The sequence below is a fragment of the Manis javanica genome, chromosome 13, assembly GCF_040802235.1.
Source record: "Manis javanica isolate MJ-LG chromosome 13, MJ_LKY, whole genome shotgun sequence".
NCBI classification, from domain to species: Eukaryota; Metazoa; Chordata; class Mammalia; order Pholidota; family Manidae; genus Manis; species Manis javanica.
Window position 1 is genome coordinate 22,092,687 of NC_133168.1, and position 16,900 is coordinate 22,109,586.

The following is a 16,900-nucleotide window of genomic DNA, read 5'->3' on the forward strand; positions in this document are numbered from 1 at the left end:
GCACCAACTAATGGCTTTTGACATCTTCCCTCTAGAATTTTCTGCCCCACAGCTGGGTCCAGGGGGGCCTCCAGAGATATCAGAACTGCCCCAGCAGCTTTTGGACATGCAAATCTAGAAAGTCTACACCTCCTCAGAGGCTACCACTCTAGAACTCCTGGGGCTAAACTAGACTCTAGCAGCTTCCTCTTCGCCCTCCATACCCTTGAGTCTTTAGATGCGGTTTTCACCACGACCAGTTTCTAGTTTCTAGGGAACTGGAGATGTCTCTCCACAGCTGTGTTCCACTCAGATCTGAATCTCCAGCTTCCTGGGATTCAAGATATGGCAGATGGATAAATGCGATGGGGAACCTTGAATAACAGAACAGCAATAAATTCTCCAATAGTAGTATAAGCAAGATGACAGTGAAAAATCCCTGTAAAAGAATATGGCAGAGCTTTATCACATGCTAAAGCATTACAAGAATTAGAAGTTTATGCAGGTCAAATCATGTTTGTCAAACTACAGAAATGCAGAGTAAGTCCTGATGAAATGTTATCAAGAACACGGCCATCAGCCTTGCCACAGGATCTACCTTTGCCAACATTATATAATAGCTGATTTTTCCTTAGGCTCCAGTCCAATTATTTTGAGCGAAATTTAAAAGAAAGTAACTCCATGCAACAGCAAGTATTCTAAGCACTCCGGGAGTGATGGGCTGTAACTTGCAGCAGATCGCTCCAGCCTCATCACTCTGTGTCCTGTCATTAGCAGTTGATACTACAATTAACATGATCAGCTCAATTTGACTTAAAGAGGAAAATGTTAGGGAAAACTAGAAATTCTCCATTTTTTTCCCACCGAAAATAGTTTACACATTGTGGAGAAGAGGGTGTCACCAAAAGAAAAGTTTACTACCTTGTGGTTTATTTGTGAAATCAAGACAAACTCACATAGGGTTTATTCTAACCTTTTCGGAGGTAATAGAGACATAGCTAGCAAAAATTCAGTTAAAAAATACTTATTCTGCCATTTCCACATGCAAAGTATCAAAGCATCAATGGAGGCACCGACGCTTAAGAGACCAGAGAGAGTTCTTCAGACTCATGAGTTCTGAAGAGTCCAGAGGCTGGCCAGTCCCCCAAATGAACTCTGGGGCTTAGGGATCTGCTAAAGTTGCAGCTGCGTTCAATATCCCTGGTAATCTTAAAACCAACAGTCAGAATGGAGAGGAGCTCTCTGCCCTCTCATCTCTTTAAAATAAGCTTTCTTGTTGGGCAAGAAACCCAACAACACCACACTCTTATCTTTTCCTGTCTTCCTTTCCCCAAGTTTCCAGGATAAACAAACACAGCATTGAGCTTTGCGAACCTCTATGTTGTTCTCATCAAAGTGTCTTGTTAGCTCTCTGTATACAGGCCTGGACCACAGCTCTCCTCACCTTGCACACGTGGACTTCACAGACTTCCCTGGACCCTTTCTTGCTCTCTTCCAATTCTAAAGTTTCATTTCTTGTCCCCAGTTTAAGAAACCATATATATATATATATGTCCTGTTTATTCGTGTGTAATCCTTCTGCTCATTTGCTGGAGTTTAGTCCAACAAATAAGGCATCTCTTTAGCATAACATTGGAGAGCTTGGACTTAAACTTTTGCACACGTTTTAAGAGCATCTTTTAAATTGGACTCTGTTCCTAAGTCTCTGCTGCAAACTGATTTTACTGAAATCCCCAGTGTTTCAGCACTTTGGTTCTTTCTGGAACTTGCAGCAGATTTTTCTTTTCTTTTCTACTCTTTTTCTAAACCTGTAGAGTAGTGCCTAGTAATAATAAGAAGTAACATTTACAGAGACCATACTGTGTGCCAGGCAGCGCTCTGAGATGGATATTATTATCCCATTTTGTAGAGATGAGAACGATAGGGGCACGGAGAGCAACTTGCACACAGAAGGTAGGTGAGCCAGGAATCCAGCCCAAGCCTGTGAACTTAGTCATGCTCAAGCTGCAGAGTCAGAGATGTGGAGTACAATTCTTTTAGTGTCAGTGGAATGTACTCATAGTGGACAATGTACACAAACTCTTTGACCCTATGTTTACCTTACAATAATCGAGATGCAACATTCTTTTAATACAGGGGCGGGTCTACTTTGGATCCTGGCGCTCGGTAGTTGCCAGTGCTCCCACACGCTGGCCAGTCTCGCTTTCTCCCCACATCGCTCTGCGTCCCGGTCGCAGCTCGCGACCTGCGCCGCTTAATCTGCTGCTTCGGCACCCGGCTCCTCTCTGAGTCCGGGACTCCCGCCCGCGGGTCCCCGCGCATCCGTGGCTAGGAGCCCTCTTACCATGGCATCGTAGCGCAGGGCGTTCATGAAGTGTGCCACCTCGGCGCCCTTGTACACGGTGTACCAGATGGTGCCCTGGCTCTGGTCGCCGGCGTCGAGCAGCAGCACGTGGGGCTCGGCAGCGCGGACCTGCTGCACCTTGGTGGAGAGCCGCGCCACGCCGCCCACGCAGCGGCTGGCGTTGACGCACCGGCTCGAGTCCTCGCTGGTCGGCTCCAGCCGGCTGTGTACGTCGTTGGTGTGCAGGATGGTGAGTTCCCAAGCGCCGGCCGCGGGCCACAGCAGCGCGCCCAGTGCGAGGAGCCGCAGCGCCAGCGCGCGGGGACCCATGGCCGCGGGGCGGGGAGCGGGCGCGAGCGCAGGGCGGCGGGCAGGAGGCGGCGGCGGCGGAGAGTGGCGGCGAGCGGCCGAGCTGCGGACCCGGGCCGGCGGGGCGGGGCCGGGGCGGGTCCTCCTGCAGCCGGTGGGCGGCCCCGCCGCGGGCGCGCGCCCGCTCCGTCACCCGACGCGACCCTGGCCCCGGAGCGGCCGGGCCGCGGCTGCCAGCTGCGCCCGCTCCCGGCGGGAGCTGTAGGGAGGCTGTTCCCGGTGGGGAGCCGGCATCCGCCGCGGCTGCCGCCCGAGCGTGGAGCCCGGGCCCCCGCAATCCTGCGGCGCGGCTGCTCCTTCCGGGGCAGCTCGTGTCGGGGTCCTCGCGGATTCTCGCCTTTGCTGAGGCAGGAATTTCTCTGAAGACGAATGCATGGTTTGTGCTGAGCTTGTGCTCGCAGGAGCTCATCACCTGAAAGAGGAACAGAGGAAAGAAAAAAAGATGGTCGAAAGCCAGCTGGGCGAGATGAGGGGAGAGAGTAGGGAGATGTGGGAGAGCGGAGCGCGGTGCTCCTCGGGCTGTGGGGGCCAGAACGGGCTGTGGGACGTGACCCACCGCCCCCTTTCCAGCCTGAGCACTGGTCCGTGGTGTCGGGTGCGATGTTCAGACGCAGTCTCAGAAGCTGGTGATGCCGGGGTTCTTGTTCACGGAGCCTAAGAATGAACTTCGCAAACAAAGTAGGAGAGCAAGGGAGAGACTTTTATTTTTTTAGAGATAAAGTGAGAGGACAGAGCTCCTGGCTCAAGCCAGGAGGGGACAAGAGAGTCTGTGGTCGTGCACTAAGGGTTTTATAACGTGATAAAGGGCTGGTGGTGTGGACCTGTTGTGGTCCTAGAATGTTCATCCTTGAAGAGACATTAAGTCTCTTTTCTCCTCAGTCTTCCAGATAATTCTGCAAAATTAACATACGAAATTTACTGGAGTTTGTTTCTCAGAATAGCAGCTTCTTGGTCTGGGAGCATATCAGTCATCAATCAAGACTGCCTGCACTGCCGTCAAGGTGGGCTGAGTTATTGTCTGTATGCTAAGGAGTTTAAAAGGCCATCTAAAATGGAATATTTCTTGCTTTTACTATGTTGTTTATGGCTGGGCTTGCTTGCCCTTATTAATTGCCCTGGTTGCAAATCACCTGATCATGTCTGAAGGAGGAAAAACAGCACACAGGCGTGGGTCTTTTAGCATGCTAAAGTGATCTTACACATGATTACAAATGATTAGCATAATGAAAACATGGGCACTTTCCTTTATCTGGGAAATACTAACTGATCTCACTGAAGAATGAGTCTAGAGCTTACTGTTTAACATGGAGTTTGGTAGGGGGTTTCCTTGCATATAGTTACATTGCTCTGACTGTATTGTCTTGCCTTGCCTTTTCTGGGGGCCTTCACCCTACTCTGTCTAAACCCATGGTCCCTGTCTCACTAGGAAATCATTAGAATCCAGTCTAGCATTTATTCACCACCCAAACCCTAGCGATAAAGCAGGAATGGTATGTGGGCAGCTCTTAGAAGTGAACCAAGCAAAGAAAAGTCAGCAGTATTGGGGAAATTTGGTTCAGAGACGCAGGGAAGTCAGAGTACATAGTGAGGAAGGAATTCATTAAAGTGAGTGTCAGGGAATGACAGAACAGCGGTAAAGGAAGTTCATTGAACTGCTACTCAGCATGGGGCACGTCCCCTGCTAACTCCTCATGCCAGTGTCACCTGGCGTCCAGTGTCCTCTTGGATCTGTGCAGCATGGGAACTGAGTCCCTACCACCCCGGGGTTTGGGGGAGCTGCAGAGCACTGGATGGAGTGAGATTACATTCTGTGAACTTCCTATAGGTGAAGAAAGGAGACTTTCAGGCAGGCTACTAAAGAGCATGACTGTAAGCTGCAGTTCCCTGTCACCTAGGCGTTGGTAATTTGCAAGCCCACATCTGAGCTCAGTGGCCCCTCCCTACTTGTCTGAGATAGGACAGAGAGAGTGAAGGTTTGAGGGAAATCGGGGAAGATTAGAATGACAAAGCAAAGTAACAAAGACACCATTGGAAAAGCGCAGATACAAAACGTTTTAAGTTGGGCAGTGAGAAGTCTATTTAAGGCAAAAAGGAGCACACTGGGAGAAAGGGGAGTGTGGGCTGCCCCAGAGAAGAGGCACCCCTTAAAGTTTGGGAAAAAGTCAAAGATGCACTTAGAAAGTGCGGTGACCTCAGAGAGAGGTATGCGCTGAAAGGTTGGGGGTTCCCCCTTTTAAGAATTTTTCAGGAATGTGACAAAGGGCTGGGAATGCAGACTTGTTAAGTGGTCTCTGAATATTTAAAATTAGCTTAACACAAGAAATTTACTGCTCTGATTTCTTCCAGGGATACTGGTGTCTTGGTCTGGGAGCATATCAAACAAGACTGCTTGCCCAGCCCCAAAGATGGGCTGAGCTATTGTTTGTTTGCTAAAGAGTAAGTTAAGAATCTTCTTAACTTCCTGGATTTTAAAATGCAATCTTATCTTTAACATGGAATCCTTCCTGCCTTTTGCTATGTTGTTTACAGCTGGGCCTGCATGCTTAACACAATAAAGATATGAGCTATGCTGAGGTACCCTCTTTTATCTGGGGAATATTCAAACATTCCAAGCCAAGTTACTTCTGGCTTTTTGAGCTTTAACTGATTAACTCTTTGAGTCCCTTATAAGTGGACTTTACTGGCCTTAATTCCCTCTCCACCCCACTCATATCTATTTTTCTGCCTAACAAGCAGCAAATGCTGACTTCTGCTGCTTTTCTAGGCATCTTTTTCTGTCCTATTTCTGAGACTTTAACATTCTAAGGATTCTCTGTGTGGTGTTTCAAGGTAAAGCTTTTGGCAAGGTAGATGATAATAGGAATGCATACAATAAACAAAACATCATTATAATCGAATTTAAAATTGCTGCAAAATTTCCATCTTCTTGATTGATTGATTCCTGAGTGCAATCAATTATCTAGCTGATTTTGGAAGGGAATTCTTTTGGAGTCCCCACTAGGTGTCCCATGATTTATGCTTTACAGAACAACATATGTAGACCTAACACTTCTTCAAAATGCATCAAACCAGTCCTTTTTTGTTTTTTAAAGCTTTTTGGAATGAAATACACATTACATAAAATGTGCCATTCCAACCATTTCTAAGTGTACAATTTAATAGCATTAAGTACATTCACTTGTGCAACCATCACCACCATTCATCCATCTACACAACTTTTTCATCTTCTCAAACTGAATCTCCCTAACCATTAAACAATAATTTCCCATTCTTTTCTCTCCCCAAGCCCTTGGCAACCACTCTTCTACTCTGTCTGTATGAAGGTACTCTAGGTATCTCATATTAATGGAATCATACAATATTTGTCTATTTGTGATTGACTTATTGCACTTAGCATAATGTCCTGAAGGTCTAAAAGAATTTCCTTCCTTTCTAAGGCTGAATTAGCCTTCCACTGTGTGTATACACCACATCCTGTCTCACCCACAGTGAACTCTTGGGTTGTTTTCCACCTTTTGACTATTAGAAATAATGCTTCTATGAACATGGTACACAAATATCTGTTCAAGTTGCTGCTTTCAATTATTTTGGGTTTATACCCAGAACTGCAGGGTGATATGGTAGTTCTATGTTTAATTTTTTGAGGGATTGCCATACTGTGGGTAAAATTGCAGTATTTCCAGAATCTCTCGCCTGGCCTTGTGCGTCTCCATATCAATAGGTCTTTCCAAGGGTGGGAGAAGTAGTCCATCTCCATATCAATAGGTGATTACAAGGGCAGGGGGAGCAAGGTATAACTGAACCAAAGAAGTTTAGTGGGGTCCCTTTTTTGCAGCCAGGTGGTGAGAGACATGGGTGAGCAGAAGTGGACAATTGCTTGTGGGACAACTTTCTCACTCTATTTCTCCCTTTGATTTTGGTTTCAAAGGTAATCTGTCCCAGGCTGGGAGATATTCCCCCTGGATTTACATCTGGTGGTAGTCCCTAGGGCCTCTGAACCTGAAATCCGTCTTCGTGGGTGTGACCCTTGGGCAGGCTGCCCCTGTGGATGGTGGGGAGGCCCCAGTGACTGCAGTGGTGGAGGGTGTGGCTCCACCTGGGAACCCCCTATCCATAGGACTTCCTCTTGGGAGGCCCCTAGTGGGGAAATTGGTCTAGGGTAAAGCACCTCCTAGAGTGGTGGGGCCTTCCCCAGAATGGGGGAAGGGTAGATACACCAGAAGCTGTGGAATTATCCCTCATGAGATAGAAGACTGCTTAGAGTCCCTGACTGACTGTGTAGCAGGCGGATTGTGGGATGTTTGTTTGTCGAGATACAAGAAAGGGTTATCCAGGAGAGAGACACACTTCAGTGTCACCTGGAAGAGCTGGGTGATGACCTACGGGATGCCCTTAAGGAGGAGAGACAATTATTGAGAAGATGGGTCACACTTCTGGAAGATATGTTAGCAGTGAGGGAGGGGGCAGCCACAGAATCCGCATTACAGGAGGTTGTAGGGGAGGGGGAGGAAAAAGCAGTGTCTTCAGCCCTGGGAGATGGTAGAGAAGATGTTGGGAGAGGAAGAGAGCATGGGGGCGAGGGCAAAACTTGCTGAGACCACTGCCCAAGGCACCAGCCTCTTCTGTATTAAAGGCCTGCCTGGTTGTAATTCAGAAAATAATTATGCAACAACCATGGGCTCCTCGGGGGAGGAGCGGCCCCCTCCCCAAGTTGTGAAGCACTCCATGCTCCTCCCCTATACCCTGAATGAGCTGGTGGACATGAGAATCTTGTTTTGGCAGAAGCCGCCGGAACCTCTGCCCACATGGCTTTTGTGTCTTAGGGATATGGGGATGGAAAACATTGTTATGCTGGGCTCTGAAATGGGTAGACTGGCTTCCCTGACAACTTACCCTTCCCTCTGGCAGTGGTTGCAAAGTGCCTGTCATGTCTCAGGGAATCGGGTGCTTCTGGATTGGCCGACAGCAGCCATCAGGGCCGTTTGGCATAATCAGGGTAATTTGCTATACTTACCCGCTAGCTGGGAAATGTCTGCAGAGCTCCAGGAGGTGTTATGGGAGCTGGGCATAAAAAATATAATCTATAATATGGATCCCCAGGGTCCCAATGAGGAGTTATTCATCATAGGAATGAGAAACCTGGTGCTGCATACAGCTCCCCCATCTGTCTTTGGGTCCCTAGTGACTATTCTTGGCCCCCACATAGGGCAATCCATAAGTGAGGCTACTTGTGCTTTAGCAGATCTGGGGGAGTATTAAACAATAAGAGCCTGGAAGGAAATATGGGCCATGACTGAAAGGAGAGGTGCAAAGGGCCCTGTGAAGGTCTCAAGGACCCAGATGTGAGCTGATTTGATATATGAGGGTATTGAAAAAAAAATTGATGGGAAGCACAAAAGGATCTTGTTAGAACTGTGGCACCAATTAAAGCCAGAGCAGCAATTCCAGCCAATGAGGTCCAGGACATGGAAGGCAGAGGCAAAGCCCCATGTCTGGCCTGTATCCATGTGAGACTTCCTGGGGGACAGAAGGATGATCTGGCATTGTGATTTAACTGAGGGGGGATCAACGTCCCCACCTTGGGGGATGTGGTGGGGACTGGAGGCTGCATGTAGAATTAGCAATTCATTGATCCCCTGTGAATGTAAACATGTCCTGGCACTGGTGGATGCAGAAGCTGAATGTTCTCTGATTTATGGCAACCTTGAGTGTTTTCCTGGGACCTCTGCTGTGATATATAGCTATGGGAGTATGGCAATTCAAGTGAAGAAGGCCAAAATCCCATTAGGGAAAGGGCATTTACCCCCAAAGGAGTATACTGTGTCTCTCATCCCTGGATATATTTTGGGGGTAGTTTTCCTGCAGAGCCTGTGGTTACAGACCACTGCAGGTGAGTTCAGACTGAGGGTATGTGCAGTAAAGGCAGTTCTGAGGGGACATGCTAAGCACCTGCCTGTAGCTCTGCCTGCATCTCAGTGGGTGACAAATACTAAGCAGTATAGATTTCCTGGGAAACACAAGGAAATGGGAGAAACTCCACAGGAGTTGGAGGTAGGCATCATAAAGCCCACTCATAGTCCTTTTAATTCCCTGGTGTGGCCAGTGAGAAAGCTGGACAGCTCCTGGCACGTGACCATGATACAGGGAATTGAATAAAGTCACACCCCCTTTTCATGCTGCTGTCCCCTCTATAGCAGCCCTATGGACACACTCAGTCATGAACTAGGGATGTTTCATTATGGCGTGGACCTTGCTAATGCTTTTCTTCTCTTCTGACATAGTACAGGAAAGTCAGGAACAGTTTGCCTTCATGTGGGAAGGCTGGCAGTGGCCACTCACTGTCCTTCCACAGGGATACCTCTACAGTCCCACCATTTGTCATGGACTTGTAGCCCAGGACTTGGCCACATGGGAGAAATCACAAATGGTGTGGCTGTATCACTACATTGATGATGATATGCTCACATCTGGTTCTCTTGCAGATTTAGAAGGGGCAGTTCCTAGACTGCTGCAACCTCTGTAGGAGAAAGGATGGGCTGTGAACAGCATCAAGGTTCAGGGACCTGGTTTATCTGTAAAGTTCTTGGGGGTTGTCTGGTCAGGTAAAACTAAAGTTATTTCTGAAGCAGTTATAGACAAGGTCCAGGCTTTCCCTACCCCTACCGCTGAGGCAGTATTACAAGAGTTTTTGGGTATTTTGGGCTACTGAAGAGTGTTTGTCCCACACTTGGCGCAAATTCTGAAGCCCTTTTACTGGTTGGGATGAGACATGTGCAACTGCTTTTACTGCCGCTACGTAAGCAGTCAAGGCCGTACAGGCTGTGAGTGTGATGGACTCATCAAGGCCCTGGGAGCAGGATGTTCATGTAACTCAAGATGGTTATGGATGGGGCCTTTGGCAGTGGCTTGAATGGATGTACCAACCTGTTGGATTCTGGTCACAACTATGGAAAGGAGCAGGGGTCCTGTACACCTTGATAGAGAAGTGTCTGGTTGCTGTGTACCAAGAATTAGTGGCTGAGAAACCCATCAACAGAGCAGCTCTGATCAAGGTAGTATACACCTATCCCATCGCAGGGTGGGTGTGAGACTGGACCCAAAGGCCATGGAGCAGCGTGCACAGAAGCCTACACTGGCCAGATGGGGTGCATTCTTACAGCTGCATAGTGCCCTTCAGCTGCCTAGTGCCCTTCTCACTAGCTCCTTAAGTGGAGAACTCCAGTGCTTATTGGGGCCAGTGACTTATACCAGTGGAAAGCAGGAAGAACTTATTTTTGAGCCATTGGTAGCTGAGAGTCCTTATCAGGAGGTAAAAGCCCCTATACCTGAAGATGCTTAGTATACAGATGGCTCCAGTCATGGGCAGCCCTGAAGTGGAGGTCTGTGGCTCTCCATTCTAAGACTGAGACAATACGGATGGAGGATGGAGAGGGGAAGAGCAGGCAATGGGTTGAGCTGCGGGCAGTATGGCTTGTGATCACCCAAGAGCCCTTCCCCATAGTTGTCTGCACTGACAGCTGGGCATCTACTGGGACTTGACCCTGTGGCTACTGACATGATACTACACCAACTAATGGTTGGTCACCGGCCCCTTTGGGGACAAAAGATGTGACAAGACCTATGGGCCTCCGTTCAGATTAAGGCACTTATGTATATCATGTGACTGGCCATTTGCCTTTGGCATCCCCAGGGAATGATGAAGCAGACACACTGGCCCAGGTGCGTTGGCTAGAAGGAAGCCTCCCTCTGAACTCAATGGTTATATCAGTGTTTGTTGCACATGGGGTAAAAGACAATGTGGGCTGTAGTCTGTTGGTGGGTCTTGCCATTGTCCTTTGAAGAAGTCAGCAGAGCCCAGAAGCTCAGGAGTGCCTGTGTGTTCTAAGAGGGACTTACACTGAGTCTTGCAGCAACATGGGACAATAGTAAAGGGGATGATACCCCTTGTCAGGTGGCAGGTAGACTATATTGGGCCTCTGCCTATATCAGAAGGTATCAGTATGCCATGACTGTGTGGACACAGCTACTGGAATATTGGTTGCTTTTCCTGCATGTCATGCAGATCAGCAAACAACCAAAAGCTGCCTAGGTCATCTATTTGCAGCCTATGTCTGGCTGTACATGATTAAAAGCAATCAAGGCACCCACTTAACTGCACATGCATTACAAGAATGGGTACAGTAATTAGGAATAAAGTGGAAGTTTCATGTACCATGTAACCCTACTGTGGCAGGCATGGTAGAGAAGTACAATGGTTTTTTTGAAATCTGGCTTGAAGTTGGACACCAATAATCTATGGTTTGGTCAGTTTGCTTATGGAAAATGTTACTGTTTGAGTGAGAAGCCCCAGAAAGGAGCCTTGAGCCCTGTGGACATGCTAACACACATTGCTGCTTCTCCTATACAACTGTATGTGCAAGCCAAAGAGGAGTTATTGAAGACAGGATATGGCCAGCAGAGCAACATCCTGCTGCCAGCCCCTACTGCATTAAACCTTGGAGACTCTATTGAGTGGACGTGGCCTTGGACATTTAGATACATGGACCAGTAATGGCTGGCCCTTCTGGCACCTTGGGAAAAAGGCCTGAAAGCTGGCCTCCTCTGTGTTCCTGGAGTAACATCAGAGTGGCCCCCAAAGATCACAGTAGTGTACCCAAAATGTCCAGGAGGTAAGAGCATCTTGTGGGGAAGTTTTATTTTATCTTTATGGCCAGTGCATGTATCTCCCATAGCCCTTTATACTGAGCCATCTGTAACTCCCACAGGGAGGGGTTGAAGGTCTGGTATACTAGACCAGGACGAGATCCCATTCCTGCCACTGTCCTGTCACATGACCACTCTCTTGGATGCATTCTGCCTGATGAACAAGATTTACCTATGCTGGTGTCATTAAAAGATATAATCACCCTTAAGGTTATTTTCTTCTACAATCCCTGTGACCTGGACCTGCCACCTGGCTGCAGCTGCTGCATGATAATTGCTTTTAACTCCCTGCCTGTTCAGCTCCTGACTGCCTGTGGAATGTGCAAGCTATAGACTTAATCTGCATAGGACTTTGAACCTAGCTGAATCCTCCAGCTTGAAGATTATCGTGATTTTATTGCTGTTGTTATTGTGTGTTATTAGTCTGGTTACAGTGCTCCAATTTCCTCACAGGGGCCATTGTGGAAGATGGGGAGTGGGTAGATTGTGAAGTGAGATTTCCGGAGTATAGACTGTGGGTAAAATTGCAATATTTCCTGAATCTCTTACCTGGCCTGATACATATCCCTATCAATAGGTTTCCAAGGGGCAGAGAGAAGTATCCATCTCCATATCAATAGGTGATTACAAGGGGCAGGGAGCAGGGCGTATCTGGACTGGAAAGGTTTGATGGGGCCCTTTTTGCAGCCAGGTCTTGAGAGACATGGGTGAGCAGAAGTAGGTGACTGCTTGTAAGCAGTAAATTAGTTTCTCCCACTTTACTTCTCCCTTTGACTGATTATGGCCTCAAAAGTTATTTTTCCCCCAGAGTTACAAAGATCTACCTATTCATCCACCTACCTACCTACATACCTTTCTAAATATAGAGAATAAAGAAGGATGAGAGAGATTTATCGTAAGGCATTGGCTTACATGTCTATGGAGGCTGGGAAGTCTCATGATAGGCCATCAGCAAGTGGGAGACTCAGGAAAGCCAGTTGTGTAGTTCAAAGGCCTGAAAGTCAGACAGCTGATGACGTAACTGTAGTCTTAAAGAATATGGTTTTGTGTTTTATTCTGTACTGATACATGTAGTTATTGCAGAGTGCAAAAATGGCAACTTGGGGCAAGGCAGGAATTTGGATTTCTGCACTAATACCAAAATAGCTAAAATGTATGCAAATTGTGATAAGACATGGGATATTAATTGCAATTAAAATGTATTTTAATAGGAAAAAATGGTACATTTTAGGAAACAGTTGTGGCAGGACTTAATTTGGAATTATATGAATCTATAAAAAATTTCCTTTTGAACATTCTGGGTAAGATTCATTTTTCATTTAGTGGCTTTTAAATTCATATGCTCTGGTTGTCTATTATATTTCAAATTGACTTGGGGAATTGAATTTCTATTATATTAAAGTAATAGATATTTGTATTATCCAATGACTTCTGAGAGTTTGCAGTTCAACACTATGCAATTAAAACAAGCATCCTATTAATATGAATTTCACCAAGGACTCAAGAATCTTTGAAACAAAACTTCAAAAGACTACACTTCTTGTACTGTGGACAATGGAAAATGGCAGTTCCATGGTCAGTATCCTCACTTGATCCTAATTTAATCTATCTATTGTATACATACAATGATGTAATACTTAACTTACTGCGCAGACACATACTTGTGTACCCATTAGCAGTAAGCCATTATTGTCTGTGTTGCTATAAAAAGAGATTCCCCCCTTCACTAAAAGCAAGCAGAGCCTAGAGAGAGAGAGCAGAGACTGGAGGAGGTGAGATCAGAACCTTTGAAGTGGAGGCAGCACCTGAGGCAGAGGCTGGAGCAGGGGCAGAGGCAGAGACAGATTTCAAGACTGCCGCGGAGGCTAGACAGGATTTTAGCGCCTGACCTGCCACCGTGAGACTAAAGCATGGTATAAGCACCTTTTTTACTCCCACTGTGTATGGATACATAGTGAACTTTCCTGGGCTGAAACCCTTAAGTGAGACATACTGTTTATTGGTAATTGGTGGACTTATAAAGTACTAGGCCCTGTAGGACAATTAAAATCTTAAAAGGTATTAGGCAATATAGTACTAATTCAGAGAGTTATTTGGATGTATATGCTGTAAAATTTGGAACAACAACCTATCATATTTAAATTTTAAGAGACCATTGCACATTTGAAATGACTAGAGTGTACAGGTATGAAAAGTTGCCAAAATTTAAAATCTTTGGACATGAGGCCAGGATTTAACAAAGTTAAAAACATATATAGTTCAGTATAAGGATTCTGATGTTGCTAGAAATTAAACAGTTGGAGCCAGCATTGGTTTATTTAGCTAACAATCATAAAAATTTATTTGTAACTACCTATTAAGTTATTATAGATAGACCAAAGGGTGATAACAAATAAACTATTGTATGGAAACTGATCTCCTAGGGTTTCTTGTTGTCCAAAAGTAAAAGAGTTTTTTTATTGCAAGCTAAAAGCAGCTACTATCTAAAACCAAAAGGAATTACTAGAAAGTTTTGAACTATATTCAGAATTGATATTTGTATGTTGTATCATTTTTAACTTATATTGTGGGATAAAGTAAATAATTATATTTTATAGGAAAGAAAAGGATCAGCATAAGATATTCTTTTTAGAGGAAATCAAGAAATTTAGGAGCACTGATTTGCTGAAAGTAGATTTGAAATATCAATATGAAATTATTCCAAGAAAACCTGTTTCACTTTCCCACTGAAATAGCCCAGGAGCAATTTTCCCCATATAAAACCCAAATATTCAGTGCTATGTATGGTCTGTAATACTATTTTCCACTAAAAAGAACCAAGGATTCTTGGAGAAATAGCTGATTCCATGTCTGGGGTTAAAAGGTATAAGTAAATACAAGAGTTTGGCAATGTATATAATGTGAATCTGGGGAAGTAACCAAGGTGATCACTGCCTTCTTGAAGATACGGAATCATTGATACAACTATAAGTAGAGTTCTGGACATTCTATCAGGGTCAAAAACAAAAATCTAGGCAGCTTCCTAGCCTAAATCATTGGTAGTAGATGAGGTCATTAGCATTAAAACAAGCAGCAAGAGGTTTTTCAGTTGCCTTTATGAGACTCAGATTATAAGTAATCTCAAGAGATTTCCCATGATGATTTCAACACTTAGCATATTTCTGTCTTTATCACACAAGGAGATTCCAACATCCTTTTCAGAAAAACCATGAGCTATCAGGACATTTTTTTCCACCTCTAAACATCCTATCGAGCTCAGATGTTCTTAAATTTTTCTGTGTAATGAGTTTTTAGCCAGTCTGGTGAAGCCTATGGACTCTTCTCAGAGTAATGCTTTTAGATGCATAAAATAAAATAGGATTACAAAGGAAACTAATTATAGTGAAATATTGTTAACCAAATATTGTTAAAATTTTGTGATACAATAATACATGTATTCTTTATTTACACATTAAATAAAAGAAACATTTAAAGTATTGGCAAGGTGAGCTAAACTTTATTTTTAAAAGACAGTGTGAACACAGTAGTTCCTTAGCTTGAATAAGAGAATTAACCCTTTGGGTAGCCTTTGACAAGCAACATGCATATAATGTTGGATAGCCAGTTTTGATCTTTTCTTTTGATGGTTACAAGTCTTGAAAGTCCAGTTTTCACAAAATATTGCTGTGATTGTAATTAAAGCTTGCATAACTCCACTTTACAAAGCCAGGAAGGCTGGCTTTTTTTCAGAGAACACAACTTTCTAGTAAACAACAGTTGTAGCAACTTTTTGTCCAAATGTCAATGAGTTCACCTTTGGCTAGATCATTATTTTCAACACAATTTCTCAATCTTTCTTTCATTTTTATACTTTTTGCGTCTGGTAGATGACCTAGGCTAGACAAATATTTCTTCAATAGAAGAGCTTCAGTACAGTGTTGAATAGAAATAATGCTCGTAGACATCCTTATATTGTGTCCCAACTTAGGTGTAAAGAATTTACTGTTTTTCACCATGAAATATGTTGTTCTCTATAAGGCTTTTTAAGTAACCTTGTCAGATTAAGGAAGTTCCCTTTTGTTTTCAGTTTGCTGAGAGGTTTTCATTGTGTTAATTTCTTTGAAAAGAGAAACTGGGAATACCCAGATCGCTTCAGAGTCTATCAAAAGTAATATCTAGTGACATGAAGGTTAAACCATGGATTCCCAAGCCTTACCTTTCTGTCATAAACTGTGTCTTCCAGCATTTCAAAGTTAAAGGGAGCAACAAAATATCAGTAGATGAAGCTCAACAATATATAAAAAATATTATACACCATGACCAATGGGATTTACTCAGGTATATGCAATGCTGGTTCAATATTTAGAGAATCAGTATAATCTATTACATAAACAGGTTAAAGAAGAAAAATCACATGACCCTATTAATAGGTGCAGAAAAAGCATTTGACAAAACCCAATACTCATTCATGATAGAAACTCTCAGTAAACTAGGAATATAGGGGAACTTCCTCAACTTGATAAAAAATATCAACAAAAATCTTAACATTGATATCATACTTAATGGTGAGAAACTTGAAGCTTCCCACTAAGATCAGAAACAAGGCAAGAATGTCCTTTTTCACCTTTGCATTGGAAATCATAGCTACTGCAATAAGACAAGAAAAGAAAATGAAAGATATACAGAATGGGAAGGAAAGAATAGAACATTTTGTTCACAGATGACATGATCTTCTATGTAGAAAACCTGAAGAAACTGACAAAAACACTCTTGCAACTAATAAGCAGTTACAGCAAGGTTGCAGGATACCAAGTTAATATTCAAATATCAATTGCTTTTCTGTACACCAGCAGTGAACAAGTGGAATTTGAAATTAAAAACACAGTAGAACTTACATTAGCACCTCCATAAGTGAAATACACAGGTATAAATCTAAGAAAATATGTATAATATCTATATGAGGAAAATGGCAAAAAAAACCCTCTGATGACAGAAATTAAGAAGAACTAAATAAATGGAGAGATACTGCAGAATCATGGATAAGAAGACACACTGTTGTCCAGATGTCAGTTCTTCTCCACATGATCGATAGAGTCAATGCAATTCCAATAAAAATCCCAGCTAGTTATTTTGTGGATATTGACAAATTGATGATACAGTATATGTAAAGGAAAAAGACCTATGACAGCCAACACAATACTGAAAACAAGAAAGCTGGAGGACTGACACTATTTGACTTCAAGACTGGCTATAAAATTACAGTAATCAAGACAGTGTTGTGAAAGAATAGACACACATCAGTGGAACAGAATAGAAAGCCTAGAAATAGACCCACATAAATATAGTCAACTGTACCTTTATGAAAGAACAAAGGCAATGCAATGGAGAAAAGGTAATACTTTTAAAAAATGGTGCTGTAACAATTGGGCATCCACATGCAAAAATATTTAAACAAAGATAGACACAGACCATATCACCTTCACAAAAATGAACTCAAAATGAGTTATAGACCTAACTGTAAAACAC

General features: G+C 44.1%; 1 protein-coding gene across 1 annotated transcript in view; it reads right to left on the reverse strand.

Moving 5' to 3' along the window:
* Window positions 1-2,800, reverse strand: part of NT5E (5'-nucleotidase ecto) — a 57,552-nt gene extending 54,752 nt beyond the window's left edge. The window contains exon 1 of the mRNA XM_073219335.1: window positions 2,324-2,800. Within this exon, the coding sequence (XP_073075436.1) occupies window positions 2,324-2,653 (330 nt within the window). The 5' untranslated portion in view covers window positions 2,654-2,800. The remainder of the gene's footprint in view (window positions 1-2,323) is intronic.
* Window positions 2,801-16,900: the final 14,100 nt, after the last annotated feature.